General features: G+C 38.0%; 2 protein-coding genes across 2 annotated transcripts; both read left to right on the top strand.

Annotated features, from left to right (window-relative positions):
* The first annotated feature begins 1,753 nt into the window (after positions 1-1,753).
* On the top strand, positions 1,754-2,669 carry LOC112525046. The gene is made up of 2 exons (XM_025134986.1): positions 1,754-2,503; positions 2,619-2,669. The coding sequence occupies exons 1-2, from the start codon at positions 1,754-1,756 to the stop codon at positions 2,667-2,669; spliced, it is 801 nt and encodes a 266-aa protein (XP_024990754.1).
* LOC112524116 (zinc finger CCCH domain-containing protein 19-like) lies at positions 2,609-13,883 on the top strand. Its single transcript, XM_025133772.1, has 10 exons — positions 2,609-3,339; positions 3,434-3,513; positions 4,746-4,927; positions 7,489-8,392; positions 8,973-9,097; positions 10,113-10,172; positions 10,257-10,307; positions 10,857-10,927; positions 11,404-11,555; positions 11,841-13,883. Exons 1-10 carry the CDS (start codon positions 2,669-2,671, stop codon positions 13,724-13,726), a joined length of 4,182 nt encoding a protein of 1,393 aa, XP_024989540.1. The 5' UTR covers positions 2,609-2,668; the 3' UTR covers positions 13,727-13,883.
* Positions 13,884-15,440: the final 1,557 nt, after the last annotated feature.

The following is a 15,440-nucleotide window of genomic DNA, read 5'->3' as shown; positions in this document are numbered from 1 at the left end:
TACCTTACTAGATCTGTACAGTTGAATTGGTTCGTTTTTTAGACTACATTGACCAAGATTCCAAGATAAAGCTACAATTATATAACATATGATTAATAACCTTATGTACGACATATCAAGATGCCGATAAGAGCTTGTGGGTCATACATCGCTTACTTATTATGCCCTGCTAGATAAGAAGCTCTCGGGGAATGATCTATGACCAGATGAGATGTCGGTGCCATTAAACGAGCTACCAGAATGACACATTTTATTTTATAGTTTTTTGGATGTTAAATACCATTAGATGAATCACATCCCGTTACAGTTAGGAAGGCAACTGCCACCCGAAAGTCTTCTTCATCTTCTTTGGAGTCCTTGTCTCCACATGTACGAAGGCTTATGAAGTTAAACATCGTCTTAACCCAATAAGCCATGATACTATTGTAATACCTGTTGATCCCCATCAGTCCTAATGAACTAACTTCGTTTTGCACATGAATGTTCGCACACATGAAAAGAATCGAACATAAATGAGTAGAGATGGCCAAAGTACAGGCCTAACTCGCCCATGTTAAAGGATTTTTATAGTTTTGTTTACCCAGATCAAACTTTTTTAGCAGGTGCTGACAGATTTTTTTGACCGACGAGATAACTGGTCCAAACAGACCGACCTTTAACCGAATCTCCAGCAAATTTCATAATTGGCTTAACCGGTCCCAGTCTTTTATGCATGATGGACAAAGTTTAGATATACATTTTCAAGACTACCGTTGAGACTTTGGAGAATCACTATTAAAATGGAATGCCCAGCCGATTAAAACTAAAAACAGTTAAATATTTTTACATTCTTACGATAATATGTTTTCTACAACAACTCTTTATTCGACTCTTCCATAACATCGATTTTTATGCTATTGAAACTAATAATCATGTTGCACAATCACTTCATATTAGGCCTGTTCATCAGTTGACATCTATTGGATGTGAGGGGAACCGAACCAATCCAACCATCCATTGGATGTTGGATTTGCCAACCGATCCGATCCGATCCGATCCAATCCAATCCAATGGATGATTGGATCGGTTCGGTTCCATCCATTTGATACTTTTATTGGATATTCAGCAGATGATCTGATGAGATTGAATCCATCCAGTCTATTAATCCAATTAAATTCTCTAACAATGATACAAATCAATTAATCACTTTTAATATGCGTTAAAACCAACATAAGGGAAGTTAAAAATTCAAAGCCTATCATAAAACAAATTCCAATTTAAGCATTTTGAAATTAAATTAATTAGATGATAGTTGGATAATGGTTGGATGAACAACTGAATGGTCATCAGATGATTAATTGGATGGGTAACTGGATGTTGATCGGTTCGGTTCGGTCAGTTCTAAACTGCCATTCGAGAACCGACCAATCCAAATTGAATGTTGAAATTTCCAATACGATCCGATCCAATTATGGTCAGTCGATCCTAATTGGATCAGCCGACTAATTAGATCGGTTGATTTTCTTCACATCCCTACTTCATATGCATGTCCAAACACCCGTTAAATTATACAATATTTAGAGGACTAGATTATAAAAGATATTTTGTTAAGGACAAAATTTGCATATAAGTAATAGTTCAGGGACTAATGTTGTACTTCACTCTGCTTTATTTTGGTTCCTAAAACCACTGCTCAAAACCACATGACGCTCGATAATTATATCTGTATATAGAAAAACTAAACTTAGGGTTAGGGTTTTACGTGATTTTAGCAATGGAGGTTGAAGAAGAAACGACCTCAAACCATCTCCAAGAGTCAATGGCAGCAGAAACAACAATCGTAATCAATGAAAGCTTGTTAGAAAATACTACTAGTACTGATAACGATTCTGCGAAAGTTCTATCAAAATTGATATCCAAATCAAACGCTTTAGAAGAAGAGGACTCATCTGTTTCCGTTCCCAAATCGGAGGATTCGGAAGCCTTTGTGGTGGTGGCGGTGGAGGAAAAAGAGGAGGGTGAGAATGGGGAGGAGGTTTTTGTTCATTGCCGGAATTTGGAGTCGGATGCGGCATTGAGCGATGGTATTGTGAATTCGGTTGTGGTTGAGTCGACGAATGTGGTGGAATACTCGAAGAATGGGGATGAAGATGCCGTCAAGGAAATTGACGTACCTAGGCATGACGTGGCAGCGATGGAGTGTGGTGGTAGTGAGTTGATGTGTTCGGTTAACGTTGACGATGGTGAGGGAGAGGTGGCAGTGGTTGAACGGAATGATGAACTGGAGGTGGTGGAGGAAAAAGTGGAAACTAAGGGAGAGGATACCGATGTTGGTGATTTTCCGGTGACTGAGAAAGATGAGATGGTGGGGAAGGAGGCGATGAAAGAGGAGGATATCGCCGAGGTGTTGCCTGTTATTCATAATGGTGAAGGAGATGAAGCAATGAATCAAATTAAAGAAGAGGATGGTGTCAATGTCCAGTTGGAAGAAGTTGAAAATGCCCAAGGAATGGCCGGTTCTGATGTTAGAAACGATGGTGTTGCAGACTTTCAGCTAGAAAATATTGATGATGTTGAAGGAGAAATGACAGAAGAACGAGTTTTTGCTGAAGTTGTCAAGGAAGAAGAACTGATTGCAGATGAAGAGGAAGTTGTTGGTGTTAGAGAAGATTTCAAGGAGGAAACATTGATGGCAAATGATGAGAAAGCTGATGCGGAAAATGATGAGGAAGAAACCATGGTGGAAGACGAGTTCAAGGAGGAAACATTGATGGCAATTGATGAAAAAACCGATGCAGAAAATGATGAGGAAGAAACCATGGTTGAAGATGAGTTCAAGGAGGAAACATTGATGGCAAATGATGAGAAAGTTGATGTTGTTGCAGAGAGTGATGAGGAAGAAACCATGGTGGAAGATGAGTTCAATCAGGAAACAGTGATGGCAAATGATGAGAAAGTTGATGTTATTGCAGAAAATGATGAGGAAGAGACCGTGGTGGAAGATGAGGATAAATCCTTAGATACTGCAATGGAGACTGAGAAATCCTTAGATTCCGACATGGAAACTGAGAAATCTTTAGATACTGAATTGGAGACTGAGAAATCCTTAGATACAGAAATGGAGACCGAGGAAGAAGCAAACTTAGCAGATGAAGATAAAACCCAAGAACAAGAAGCAGAGATTGAGACTGAACCAGAATTGCCAGAGTCGTCTAAGAAAGGCAGTGGAGGAAAACGTAAAAGAGGAGGGAAGATTTCGAAAACTACCCCAAAGTCCTCTGCTGCACCTAGGAAGACAATTGAGGAAGATGTTTGCTTCATTTGCTTTGATGGTGGAGACCTTGTGCTGTGTGACCGTCGGTGAGTGTGGTAATTGTTGATTCATTCACTTTTAGAGGTTGTTGAATTAATTGGACTGTGCTGTTAATTGTTATTGGTGGTTACATTTCTGCAGGAATTGCCCTAAAGCTTATCATCCTTCTTGTGTTAACCGTGATGAAGCCTTTTTCCAATCTAAGGGTCGCTGGAATTGTGGTGAGTGGGTTCTCTATTCTGTCATATATTCAACATACCTGTTTATTTTCCCATCTTTATTCCCTTTTACTTATATTTGTGCAGTTCCATTCATAGTCATTCATAAGTTTTCAGTTGTATGGCATCATGGTTCATATCCAATCTCTGAGTGTGGTTTGATAAGCATCTTGGTTAGCTATTGACAGGGATATCTAAGTTTTGGATGATGATTAAGTAAAGCAAATGTGTAGATAAACATAGACTGACTTATAAAAAATGGAAAGAGGAGATCCAAATATAATAGAGGATATATGATATAGTTCTTTGAATGATATAATAATATATAGACCTGATATTAGTATATTATGGTCTTACACCACGTTATCTTGATAATCTTAGGATGAGTGAAATATAGTGAGAATAAATTGACTTCAATACACCTAAAACAAACATATTTTTCAAGTCAAGCATTCAAATTACTAGAGTATCTTAATACAAGGTGAAAATTTTCTTATAACATGTGAGCGTCAAAAGGGAATGTAAATATCTTTTTATAGGAAATGGTTTCAGGATAAAAGGTTGTGCTAAATGAACACATGTTCTTTTATGTGCTCAATGACCTGTCTGAATGACAAAAAATTACCATGTTAATCCATTGTCTAAAGCGCTAAATGAAAAAGAATGATTGTTTGTTTAATAAATGTGTTGAATGAAAATTCTAAATGACAAAAAACTATCAATTTATGCATTATTTAAATAAAAGGATTTAATATAATGGGAGGATCTAAATTTAATAATATTATGAGAATAATGTTAATAACTTTAGAAATATAATTATAAAACAAGGTCCATTGAGAATTGACCGTAATAATTTGAATACAACTGCCTGATTGAAAACATTGCCGGTAATTTTATATACAAGTTTTAACCATGTTCTGTACCTTCGATGGTTGTTCTGGTCTTTCATCTGTTTCTGATTCATGATAAAATTATTAATATATTTAAGGATTTCGGCTGCTTTCTTCCTTGGAAGTGCTTTAAGACTATCAGGTTCATGTTTAGATCTAGAATTTGCTAGCAGTTGTGTACTTGCTTGGTTTATACAATATCGTGAGCTTACTCAAAGTTGCATGTCTTCTTTCAATTTCTTATGTGATTTAACTATTGATTGAGTTATCCGATTATCACTCGCCTTGTCTGTTCCTGTAAATATTTTTCCTAGCATTTTAATTATCTTTTACGTTATATTTCAGGCTGGCACCTGTGTAGTATCTGTGAGAAAAAGGCCGAGTACATGTGCTATACTTGCACATATTCCTTGTGCAAAGCATGCATTAAAACCTCTGTTATACTATGTGTTAGAGAGAAGGAGAAGAAAGGACTATGTGAGGCTTGCATGAAAACTGTGATGTTAATTGAAAAACAGGGGACTCAGGTATGCTTTGTGTGTTTATTTAATTCTTTTGGTTTTCCTCTGGGTGTTTGATCGTGGAAATACTTATCATAGATATTAGATACCATTTTAGCTTTAAGTTATTGAATGTAGTTTTTCTACTTAAGCTTAGGAGAACATACTTATCTGGAATAATTTACGGGTTTATGACAATGTGTCAGTACTTTAGGTTATAGAATGCAAACATGAAGAGTTGCGTGGCTTTTGCTTTAATCTTTCATGTTTTAGTTTTCCAATAATATTTTATAGTGGTTGGTATACTTTGAGGTTTTACTTTATCTTTTTACTCATAGATCTAGTTTTAGTTCCTGCCACCACTGCAGCTGGCAAGTCATATGCATCGGTTCTGCTTATTGTTTGTTAGATACTGTATAGAAGCTTGATTAGACTTGAGGGTCTAAAAGACTTGGACACCTAGCTAGTGACATGGTTATTATATCTGTTGATAATTGTTTATTTTCAATTTTTAGAATGACTTTAGACATCACTTCATAAAGAATGAGAAAGCCCTAAATAGACTTGAGGAACAAGTAAAGCTATAAAGACTAAAGTATCCCTATTACTGCCTAAGTGTTAAGATGTACCATCATTTGCCTTGTTAATCACAAATGGAAGTGCTCCTGTAGTTTGTTACAGGTGAATAAAGTATCTAACCAGACTAAAACACACCAGTGTTTCTAGTTAATCATATAAAATCCGTGATTACATTAGGTAATTACACAAATTGAGCATCCAGTAATTTGCGAGTAACAGATAAAGAAAGTTCCCCCAGGCTTTTGGTTCCCTTCTTTTCTTTCCATCATTTTTTTTTGAATTCAGTTTACTACTTCTAAGTTCCAACTACTTGGCTATTGATGGGATCTGCCAAAACATATATATACACAGGGTACTATAGATGCCTGCTGCAGCTTATTCTTTTTTAAGTAAAGTCGATGGAACATCCATTTCTAGTTTCTTCACAATGGAGTTTATCGCCTTTCTATAGTGCATTGCACAACCTTGTACAATTAATTGTAACTCAAGAAAGGTTGAGGCAGGATCCACATCCAAGATCTCTTGGTTCATATAATGAAGAAGTCTATCTTTTAGTGCCTAACTAATGAATGAAGATTGAGTTTGCTTTTGGACTCCTTCCATATTCAGTGGAGTTGGGAGTTCCGCCTATTATGGAGAAAGAATATTGTGGTGCTTTGGACACGATTGCAGGAGACAATTAGTGGCTCTGGACCACCGGCGAGGAGGGTCAAAAGCGTGAGTGTCACGGAGCGAGGAGGGCAGGCCAAGGATGTGGGATGAGGTACTAAGGATAGACATGGAAGCCTAGGCATTTCCGAGGACTTGCCCTTGGATAGGAGTTCTTGAAGACGTAAGATTAGGGTAGCAGCCTAGGAGTGGAGACCCTGTAGCTGGTCTGATTGGGGGGAAGGGAGCTCGAGAGGTGGTAGTGGGGTAGTGAGCCGTGAGATAGGCTTCCAGAGTCCTAAGATAGACTAGGGAATGTGTCGTTGTTTTACCTTCACTTTGTTCCTTGGTTCTTCATTTGATTATATGATGCTGCTTACTTTTCTATATCCTTAACTTCTTTCCCTTTTCCAGTTATTCTCCTTTTCCAAACTTTTCGGACAAGCTTTCTTTTTCGTACACACTTTTTGCAAACTGGAGGTCTTAACAGAAACAACCGCTCTGGGGTAGAAGACATGTCTGATTACATCACCCCCACCAAAAAAAGACCCCATCTCTGGGCCGAATATACCGGGATCTTTTTGGTTTGGTTTGGCACCAACTTAGGAGTGGACGCGTTTGCAATTGTTTTCTTCCATAAAGCTTTTCAGTTCTTTTCAGCCATCCAAGGTTACATTTAGACTCCGTCTATCAGGAAATGTGAATCTTGGGGGATCTTTTTAAACTAACTTTGGTGGTGGAGGTTTTTTACTTAAATGGAAGTAATTGCCTAATTCTTTTGTCTGGGTTGGAGGGTAACAAAAGTGGTGATGCTTTGATCAACTGCTTCCCGTTCCAGTCTATGTTTCTTATATGAGAAAACCTACTGCAACTAATTTCCTGTCAAGTGGTAAAGGGGGAAGACGTGCTAACATGAAGTACAAGCTTGCTATGTATACATATGGAGTACACTCATACATGATGCTGTTGTCATTCGTGTCATTCTAAAGTTCACACTTTTTTTTGAAGTATATAATATTTATATACGGCAAATGCAACAAATAAACTCACACACTCTGTCATTCTAAAGTTCACACTTGTTGGTTCCTCTGCAGTTGCAGTATGCATTTTTCATGTTTCATCCTTTGAAATAATGTACCACTTGTGTCTGCTATAATTTTGTGTAATCTTTGCGCATTAGCATCTGGTTTTAGCCTTTTATGTTTTAAGGTTCATCTGGTTTCTTGAACTTGTCATTGATCATGTGCTCACTTTTTCTTTTACTAAATGAAATACATAAAGAGATAGAAGCTTTATTGGGTTAGTGATTGCAGGATTTGAACATACCGTACCTTAGCTTTTTGATTTCTGCTATTTTGTAGGGAAATGTAAACTTTGATGACAAGAATAGCTGGGAGCATCTTTTTAAGGATTATTGGACAGAAATGAAAGCAAAGCATAATTTATCTTTAGCTGAACTTGCTCAAGCTAAGAACCCTTGGAAGGGATCTGGAAAAAAAGAATCTCCAATTGCACAATATGATGTTAAAGATGACGAGGGTTTGGGTTCAGATAATCCGTCTGAGAACCTAAAAGCAAGAAAAACCCGAAGAAAGGCAAAGAAGCAAAAGGCTGATGCTAAGGAAGAGGACTCTAGTACTGGAGCAGCAGCAGTTGGTTCTAAGGGGTCTGTGCCCGATAAAACCGAGTGGGTATCAAAAGAACTTCTGGAATTTGTGATGCACATGAGAAATGGAGACAGTTCTGTAATATCTCAGTTTGAAGTACAGGATCTCTTGCTTGAATACATTAAAAGAAACAAACTCCGTGATCCTCATCGTAAGAGTCAAATCATTTGTGATGCAAGACTTGAAAACCTTTTTGGTAAACCACGAGTGGCACATTTTGAAATGTTAAAGCTTCTTGAATCTCACTTTCTTATGAGAGAGGATTCTCAGATAGATGATATTCAGGGGACTGTTGTTGATACTGAAGTTAGCCAGGTTGACGATGATGAAACCAATGAAACCCTAGCAAAGGATAACAAAGACAGGAAACGTAAAGGGCGGAAGAAAGGTGATAGGCGGGGACCACAATCCAACCGTGAGGATTATGCTGCAATTGATATCCACAACATAAGCTTGATTTACTTGCGACGGAAGTTGGTGGAGGACTTGCTTGATGATATGGAAAATTTTCATGAAAAGATTGTTGGTACTTTTGTTAGAATAAGAATATCTGGAGCTAATCAGAAGCAGGACATATATAGACTGGTGCAAGTTACAGGTATCTTGTTAAGTCCCCCCTAATGGTATATGACCTGGATTCTTGCTTATCACCTAATTTCCTGAATCTCAAAGTTATTTGAACATCAAGAGTTTTCAGTTTTATACTCTCTCTGTCCCAAAATAAGTGTCCACATTTCTTTCTTAGTCTATCCCAAAATAAGTGTCCACTTTCACAAATAGGTGGTTATAATTTATTAAGTTGATGAGTTGGAGAGAGAGAGAGAGAAGGTTTGCCTCTATCATTAAGGGTAAAATCGTCATTCAGTTACATTTTTTATACTGTGTTTTTTATTGTGGTCATATATTTTGTTCAAGAACTGAGACTATTTTTGGTCCCTTACTAAACCTTTCAAAATGTTCCATAAGCCGAGGGTCTTCACGGAAAAAGCCTCTGTACCCTTAGGGGTAAAGGTATGGTGTGCGTACATCATACCCTCCCCAGACCCTACCTCTGGGTGAGTTATACCATGTGCGCTTGGTTTATTTATTTTTGGGACGGATGGAGTAATTATTTTGGCAGCCATCATAACCATGTTAAGGAGTTTGTGGGTGTAAGCTTCTCCAATAACTCTGTATAGGTACTAGCGAAGCAGTGCAATATACAATTGGCAAAAGGAAGACATGTACCATGCTTGAAATCTTGAACCTCGACAAAACTGAGACCATACCAATTGATACCATTTCAAATCAGGAGTTCATGGAGGTGATTGACTCTAAATTTTTGTTGAATGCTATGATTATTTTTTTGTATTTATTTAGCTATTTCCTGCTTTTGCTTTTCTTGTAGCCTTAATTGAAAAGGAAAGCGTACTACTTATCAACTATAATAACTGGTATCGAGCTTCTATTGCTATAAACAAGGAAAGAATCTGACATACACACAATAACCTCTCTATTTATTCATCTGATTTGTTCAGAAGCATTGCCATTCTTCAAAGAATTACATCATGGTGTAGAAGAGTTTCTTTGGGTCTGTTTGTTGACAGCTTAATGGGACTCAGCTTACTTGGTCAACCATACATGACTGGTTGGTAGTGGCTTACTAATACAGAAAGTGGCTTATTTAGTAAGCTTCTAGGGGAGCTTTATGCAGAAAGCCAAGTTTTTTTTGAAATTTGCCCCTTCGGATTAAAAAACATGCTCCTTCCATATATGAAAAAACCCTTTCAAACAAAAACTCTCCCAATCTATACAAATAGATTAATCCACACAGACAACTTTATCCATATAAATCTTGATGGATAACTAACCAAACATCCCCTTAGCGTGGTAGTTGAACTCCCTGTGTCATGATACCTTTGGCATGCTTCTTGGTGAAGTTGAAGTGTTACTATAAACAATCTCACATGGCTATTACTTGGCACAAAATGGTTTCACTAACCAAAGGTAGGGTTTGGGGGTGGGATAAGATGGTACACAGACCTTACCTCTGTCTCAGGAGACATGGAGGCTGTTTACGGTAAGACTCCCACCTTGCGGAAAGGGCAAGTGAAACTAATAGAAAGCATTGGTGAAAGCTACTGATTCGGGTAAATAAGGTTTTTTTCTTCACAAAATGGTTAAACTGTTTAACTCAACTGCTTGTTGGAAGACTAGGTTGCCAAAATCTTAGCCAGTATCATTTCAATCAAATGTTCATGATCTGTTTTCATTCTTATTGTTGTGTTTTGTTGACATGAACTTTGAATATGTTGAACTATGTGGTTTTGCTGTGGTAGGATGAATGCAAGCGGCTGCGGCAGAGTATAAAGTGTGGGTTTATAAGTAGACTGACAGTGGTATGTTCTATACCTATTTTCCATATAAATGAATTAATTCAAAGAACGTACTCATTCTGTTGAAGTTTATTTTTTTTCTTTTAGGGAGACATTCTGGACAAAGCCATGGAACTTCAGGTGGCAAGAGTCAATGATGTAAGTTCTATAAAATTGGCTCATTTTGTTGTTTATGACTTTATGAAACCATGTGCATGGAGACGGACCTAGAATTTTTTTCAAGTGGTGGCATCATTTGACTTTAAGAAACAAATATAGGGATATTTTTCACAAATCATCATTGGTCTGTTGGTTAGTTCATTGCTTTTCATATGTGAGGTCCTTTATTTAAGTCTGTATTGCAAATTATATATTGCCAAATTGCTGAGCATTATAGCATATAATAGTAACATACGATGAAAGTTGAAACTTGAGGATAGGGGTCACCAAAAAGTTAGTTACCATCATGCTATAACATCGAACTCGGTAGTTTACGTTGTTTAAAATTATCAACCCACATGACCAAGTAGTTTATTTTTGTTTGGCCCATTTCAACCCAAACTCCAACCATAATGGTTAAAATGAACCGGAATAAGAAAGAGCTCATAACCACTACTTGTGAACAGCTCTCCTCAACTGAAGGCTGATAAATTTTGTTCTCAAGAGTTGATGGCTAATTTGCCACCTCTACTTTTTTTGCTTGTGCAGTGGCTTGAAACAGAGGTTTTGCGGCTTAGTCATCTTCGTGATCGAGCAAGTGATTTAGGGCGTAAGAAGGAATATCCTTTGTTATTAAAGTTTACTGTTATATATTTCGTGGTTACTTTTTCAATTACATCTATGTTGGTTTGAATACGTTTATATAATATCGAACTTAAAAATCCTATATTTAATCGCTAAGGGGCCGTTTACCAAATGCTTACCCGGGTAAGCATTTACCAAGTGACATTACCTCACCGGATAAATATGGTAAGGATCAAGAATCTTACCCGGTAAGAGCGAGACAAGGACCACGAGTCTTACCTGGTAAGTGAAGACGACGAGTCTTACCTGGTAAGTGAAGACGACGACTCTTACCATGGTTAGCGCTTACCGGGTAAATTGTTGCATATGATGTTGTTCTGGTGGACTAAAATCTTAACCCGGTAAGTAAATAGGTTTGTTAGATTTTACCGATAAACACCTACCGGGTAAGTGTTTGGTAAACAACACCTACATGGAGTTTAAGTGTTGGTGATCCTTGACTTACATTCACGCTCAGAGAATGTGTAGAGAAATTACATGTTTTAAAGACACCCGAGGAGCGAGCTCGTAGGCTTGAAGAATTTCCGTTGATACATGATGATCCTACCATGGATCCAGATTATGGGTCCGAAGATGACACTGATTCGGATGATAAGAAACAAGGTATTTTTGTATTTTAGAAGTTTTAGTTTATAGTTTCTATTTCTGTTCATCATGTTGCCTTTATGTTCAAACAAATATAAATTATAATCATTCCTAATCATACACATTTTCATAGATGGCTAAATATGCGAAATTGTTTTATTTTATCCTTTTGGGAATGCGGGCCTCGAGAGAATCAACTATGTGAAAAATTCTATCAAACAGACTAATCTCTCAAGACCCCCCCCCAAAAAAAATAAAAAAATAAATAGTTTTGTTTGTATGCAGAATTCTACAAGAGATCAGATAGTTTCCGATTCAACCAAAGAGGAAGGGATCAGTTTTCTCCAAGAGGAGATTACACTTCAAAAGAATCTTGGAGTGGTACCCCTCAGAGTTCTTCAGCCAAAAACTATGAATTCAGCCGAAGCTTATCAAATAAAAATTTCTCGACGGGGATTGAAGACGCACCTTCAAGTCTCGAGAATCATACTGAAAATTCATGGCGTCAAGAAAGGGACACTTCTGTACAACAACCAACCCTTTTGGAGAAGCCAATGGATGATGCAGCAGCTTCACCAATGGAAACTCCAATTGCAGCCGAATCTGCTCCCAAAGTAAACGAAACGGAGAAAATGTGGCATTACAAGGATCCGTCTGGAAAAATTCAAGGCCCGTTTTCCATGGTGCAGTTGCGGAAATGGAGCAAAAATGGATATTTTCCGGTCGGTCTAAGAATATGGCGAAAGAGTGATAAGGAAGATGATGGGATCATTTTAACCGATGCTTTGGAGGGAAAGTTTACGCAAGTAAGTCAAGATCGACAGCATTTGACCCGTGAACGAAATTCGGCTCCTGGTCAACCACAATCCGGAAATTGGGCTACTGTTCAGAGCCCAAAAACGGATAGTAAACATGATTTCGCTAATCTTCCGTCCCCTACGCCAAACAAAAGTACCACTGGTTGGATCGGCGGACAATCGGGACCACACAGTTCGTATCCAAGTGGAAACGAAGGGCTGCAATCACCGACACCAAATAGTGTCCGCTTGGCCAGTTCTAACATCTCGTCTTTGGTTGCATGCGTAAACGACACGAATGCTGTTGGATCCGTTGGTTCTTCAGGTACTGTTTCTTTCCCCGCTGTACCTCAAAACATGGAGCAAGGTACGGTTTTAGGCTCGCAAAATTCTATTCAGTCTTCTCAATTAGGTCAACCGGTTGCACCGCCACCTGACAATAATATGGTTCCTCAAATGGTTCAGTCTGTTGGCGGTCAAAATTCTCAGGGTTGGAACTTACAACCGAACCCGTCTATGAACATGGCTGGATTACAACAGCTAGCGTATAACCAATGGACCGGTGTTCCAAACATGGTGCAGAATCCTGTTGGAAACTTTTTGCCGCAATCAGTTGCAGTCCCCCAAGAATCTTGGGGACAGCTTCAGTTTCCGGTCAATCAACCTAATATGCAGCCGCCTCCACAACCGAATGTAAATTGGGCGACAATGGCTGCAAATCCGAACATGGGTTGGGTTGGACCCAATCCGAATTGGGGTCCTATGGTTCAGGGTCCACAAGGAACTGGGAATGTTAACCCCACTTGGGTTATGCCAGCCAGTGGGAACATGCAAGCGGGTTGGGTTCCACCATCACCGGTTCAAGGGGTTCAAGGGGTTATGCCGAACCAAAATTGGGTTGCGGCTCCAATTCAAGCGCCAGTAGTTGGTGGAAACGGGAACCCAAGTTGGGTTGGACCACCCGGGAATCAAGGAGCCCCCAACGCTGGTTGGAGTGCCCCAATTGCAAACCAAGGTCCTATTAATACCAACACCGGTTGGAATGGACCACCTGGGAATCAAGGTGCACCGGTTGCGAACCAAGGTCCTACTAATACCAACACTGGTTGGGTTGGACCACCTGGGAATCAAGGTGCACCGACCGCGAACCAGGGACCCGGATGGGTTCCTCCAACTGGAAATAACAACCAAAATTGGAGCCAGAATCGTGGGAATTGGGGTGCAAACGAACAGCAGCAGAATAGAGGTAGTTTCTCGGGTCAAAGACGGAATAGAGGGTCTGGTGGTTTTCGTGGTAACCGGAGGCATTTCAATAAGCAAGAATCGTTCCATAAAGATGGTGGGTCGTTCCATAGAGGATCGGGTGATTCGGCCAAATCTTCCGACCAGTAACCCTAATTTTAAGTTTCTGCATCGATCGGAGTTTTGTTTAGATCAGTTAACAGCAGATTAACTTAATTGTACAGCAATTTTGGGGTTAGACTTCACTTTTGGGATTGTTATTTGGTAATAACAGTTTGCTTCTTATACAGGTATGCTGTTAGTTTCACGATTGCAGCTTTTGAACATAAAAGTTATGGGTGCTTAATTTGGGTAACGTACTTTTAAAACCTTTATTTTTATATTTAAGATCTGATATCTCAAATATTTAAGTACTTGGGGGCCGTTTACCAAATTTTTATGTGGGTAAACGCTTACCAATTCACATTACCTTACCGGATGAATATGACAAGGACCAAGAATCTTATTCGGTAAGAGCGAAGGCAATGACCGATAGTCTTACCTGGTAAGTGAGAGCGATGTCTCTTATCACGGTTAATGCTTACCGAGTAAATTGTTACATATAATGTCGTTTTAATAGATTCAAATCTTACCTGGTAAGTAAACGATAGTGTTGAATTTTACCTTAAGTGCTTATTGGGTAAGTGTTTAAGTAAACGGTCTGATTACGTGAAAATGTTGAATTGGATATGGTGTTTGTTGATGTGGCATTGCTTTTTTGTTAGTAGGCCGTTTAACTGATAGGTAGGCAACCCAGATACTTAAATGTTTTTCATATGAGATACATATTCTATACAAAATAGGAATCAGACCAATGTTTTTTAGATTTCGCATGTGAATAATGGAAGTGACTAGGTATGTTCATGGGTTGGGTTGATCGGGTTGAACACATTTGAACTACCCAACCCAATGCTTTCGGTTTGGAAAAATCTTAACCCAACCCGGCTCAAATCAAAGTGCAACCCAACCCAACCCCTACGGGTTAGTTCGGTCGATATTTTGATATATTAAAATATTCTTCTAACCTTAAATATATTATTTCTCTACTCATAATTTCTTTTTCATCATTAACCATTTGATACAACTTATCCATATTTCTTACGTATATCCCATTCAGTTAATTTTTTATAATTTACATATATATATATATATATATATATATATATATATGTTCACTGTTACTGAACATATATATGAATGAGTTATATAGAGATATGAATAGATTGAAAATATGTGTATATGAAAAGCATACATGATCGTGTAATTGTCTAATGTATATATTAATAGAAATTCAACAATCATAATAAATCCAAAAAATAAAATGATATCGGATTCTTCGGGTTGCGTTGAGTTCAAATAATAGTAATCCAATATCAACCAAATACCTACGGTTTGAAAAGTTTACAACTCGATTAGACATCGGGTTGCTTCAGGTTGGGTTATTTCGCGTTGGGTTGGGTTAGGTTGATCGAGTTTTTGAGCACCCCTAGAAGTGACCATTTGTGGATTTGGGAAGACACATGGCAAAGATCGGGTAAGATATTTTTGATTTTTGTCATGTTTCATCTGGTAAAATACGTGACTTGGTAATCACATGAGTAAACTGTCTGATAAACAATCCCTTAGTTTTGTAATCGCTTCAAGATAATAGATTTAAGAGCGTTTTCAACAGATTCTCTAAAATAGACGATCAAAATTCAAAATCTACACAAAAAAATTACATTCAATTTTAATTTCTTATTCATTTTGGAGATTACAATATTAATTATATTATTAAAATCTCCTAAACATTTAATAAAATATTATTATTTTCTCCTAAACATTT

The sequence above is a fragment of the Cynara cardunculus genome, assembly GCF_001531365.2.
Source record: "Cynara cardunculus var. scolymus isolate 2C chromosome LG 13, CcrdV1, whole genome shotgun sequence".
NCBI lineage: Eukaryota > Viridiplantae > Streptophyta > Magnoliopsida > Asterales > Asteraceae > Cynara > Cynara cardunculus.
This window is presented reverse-complemented; position numbering and strand designations above follow the sequence as displayed.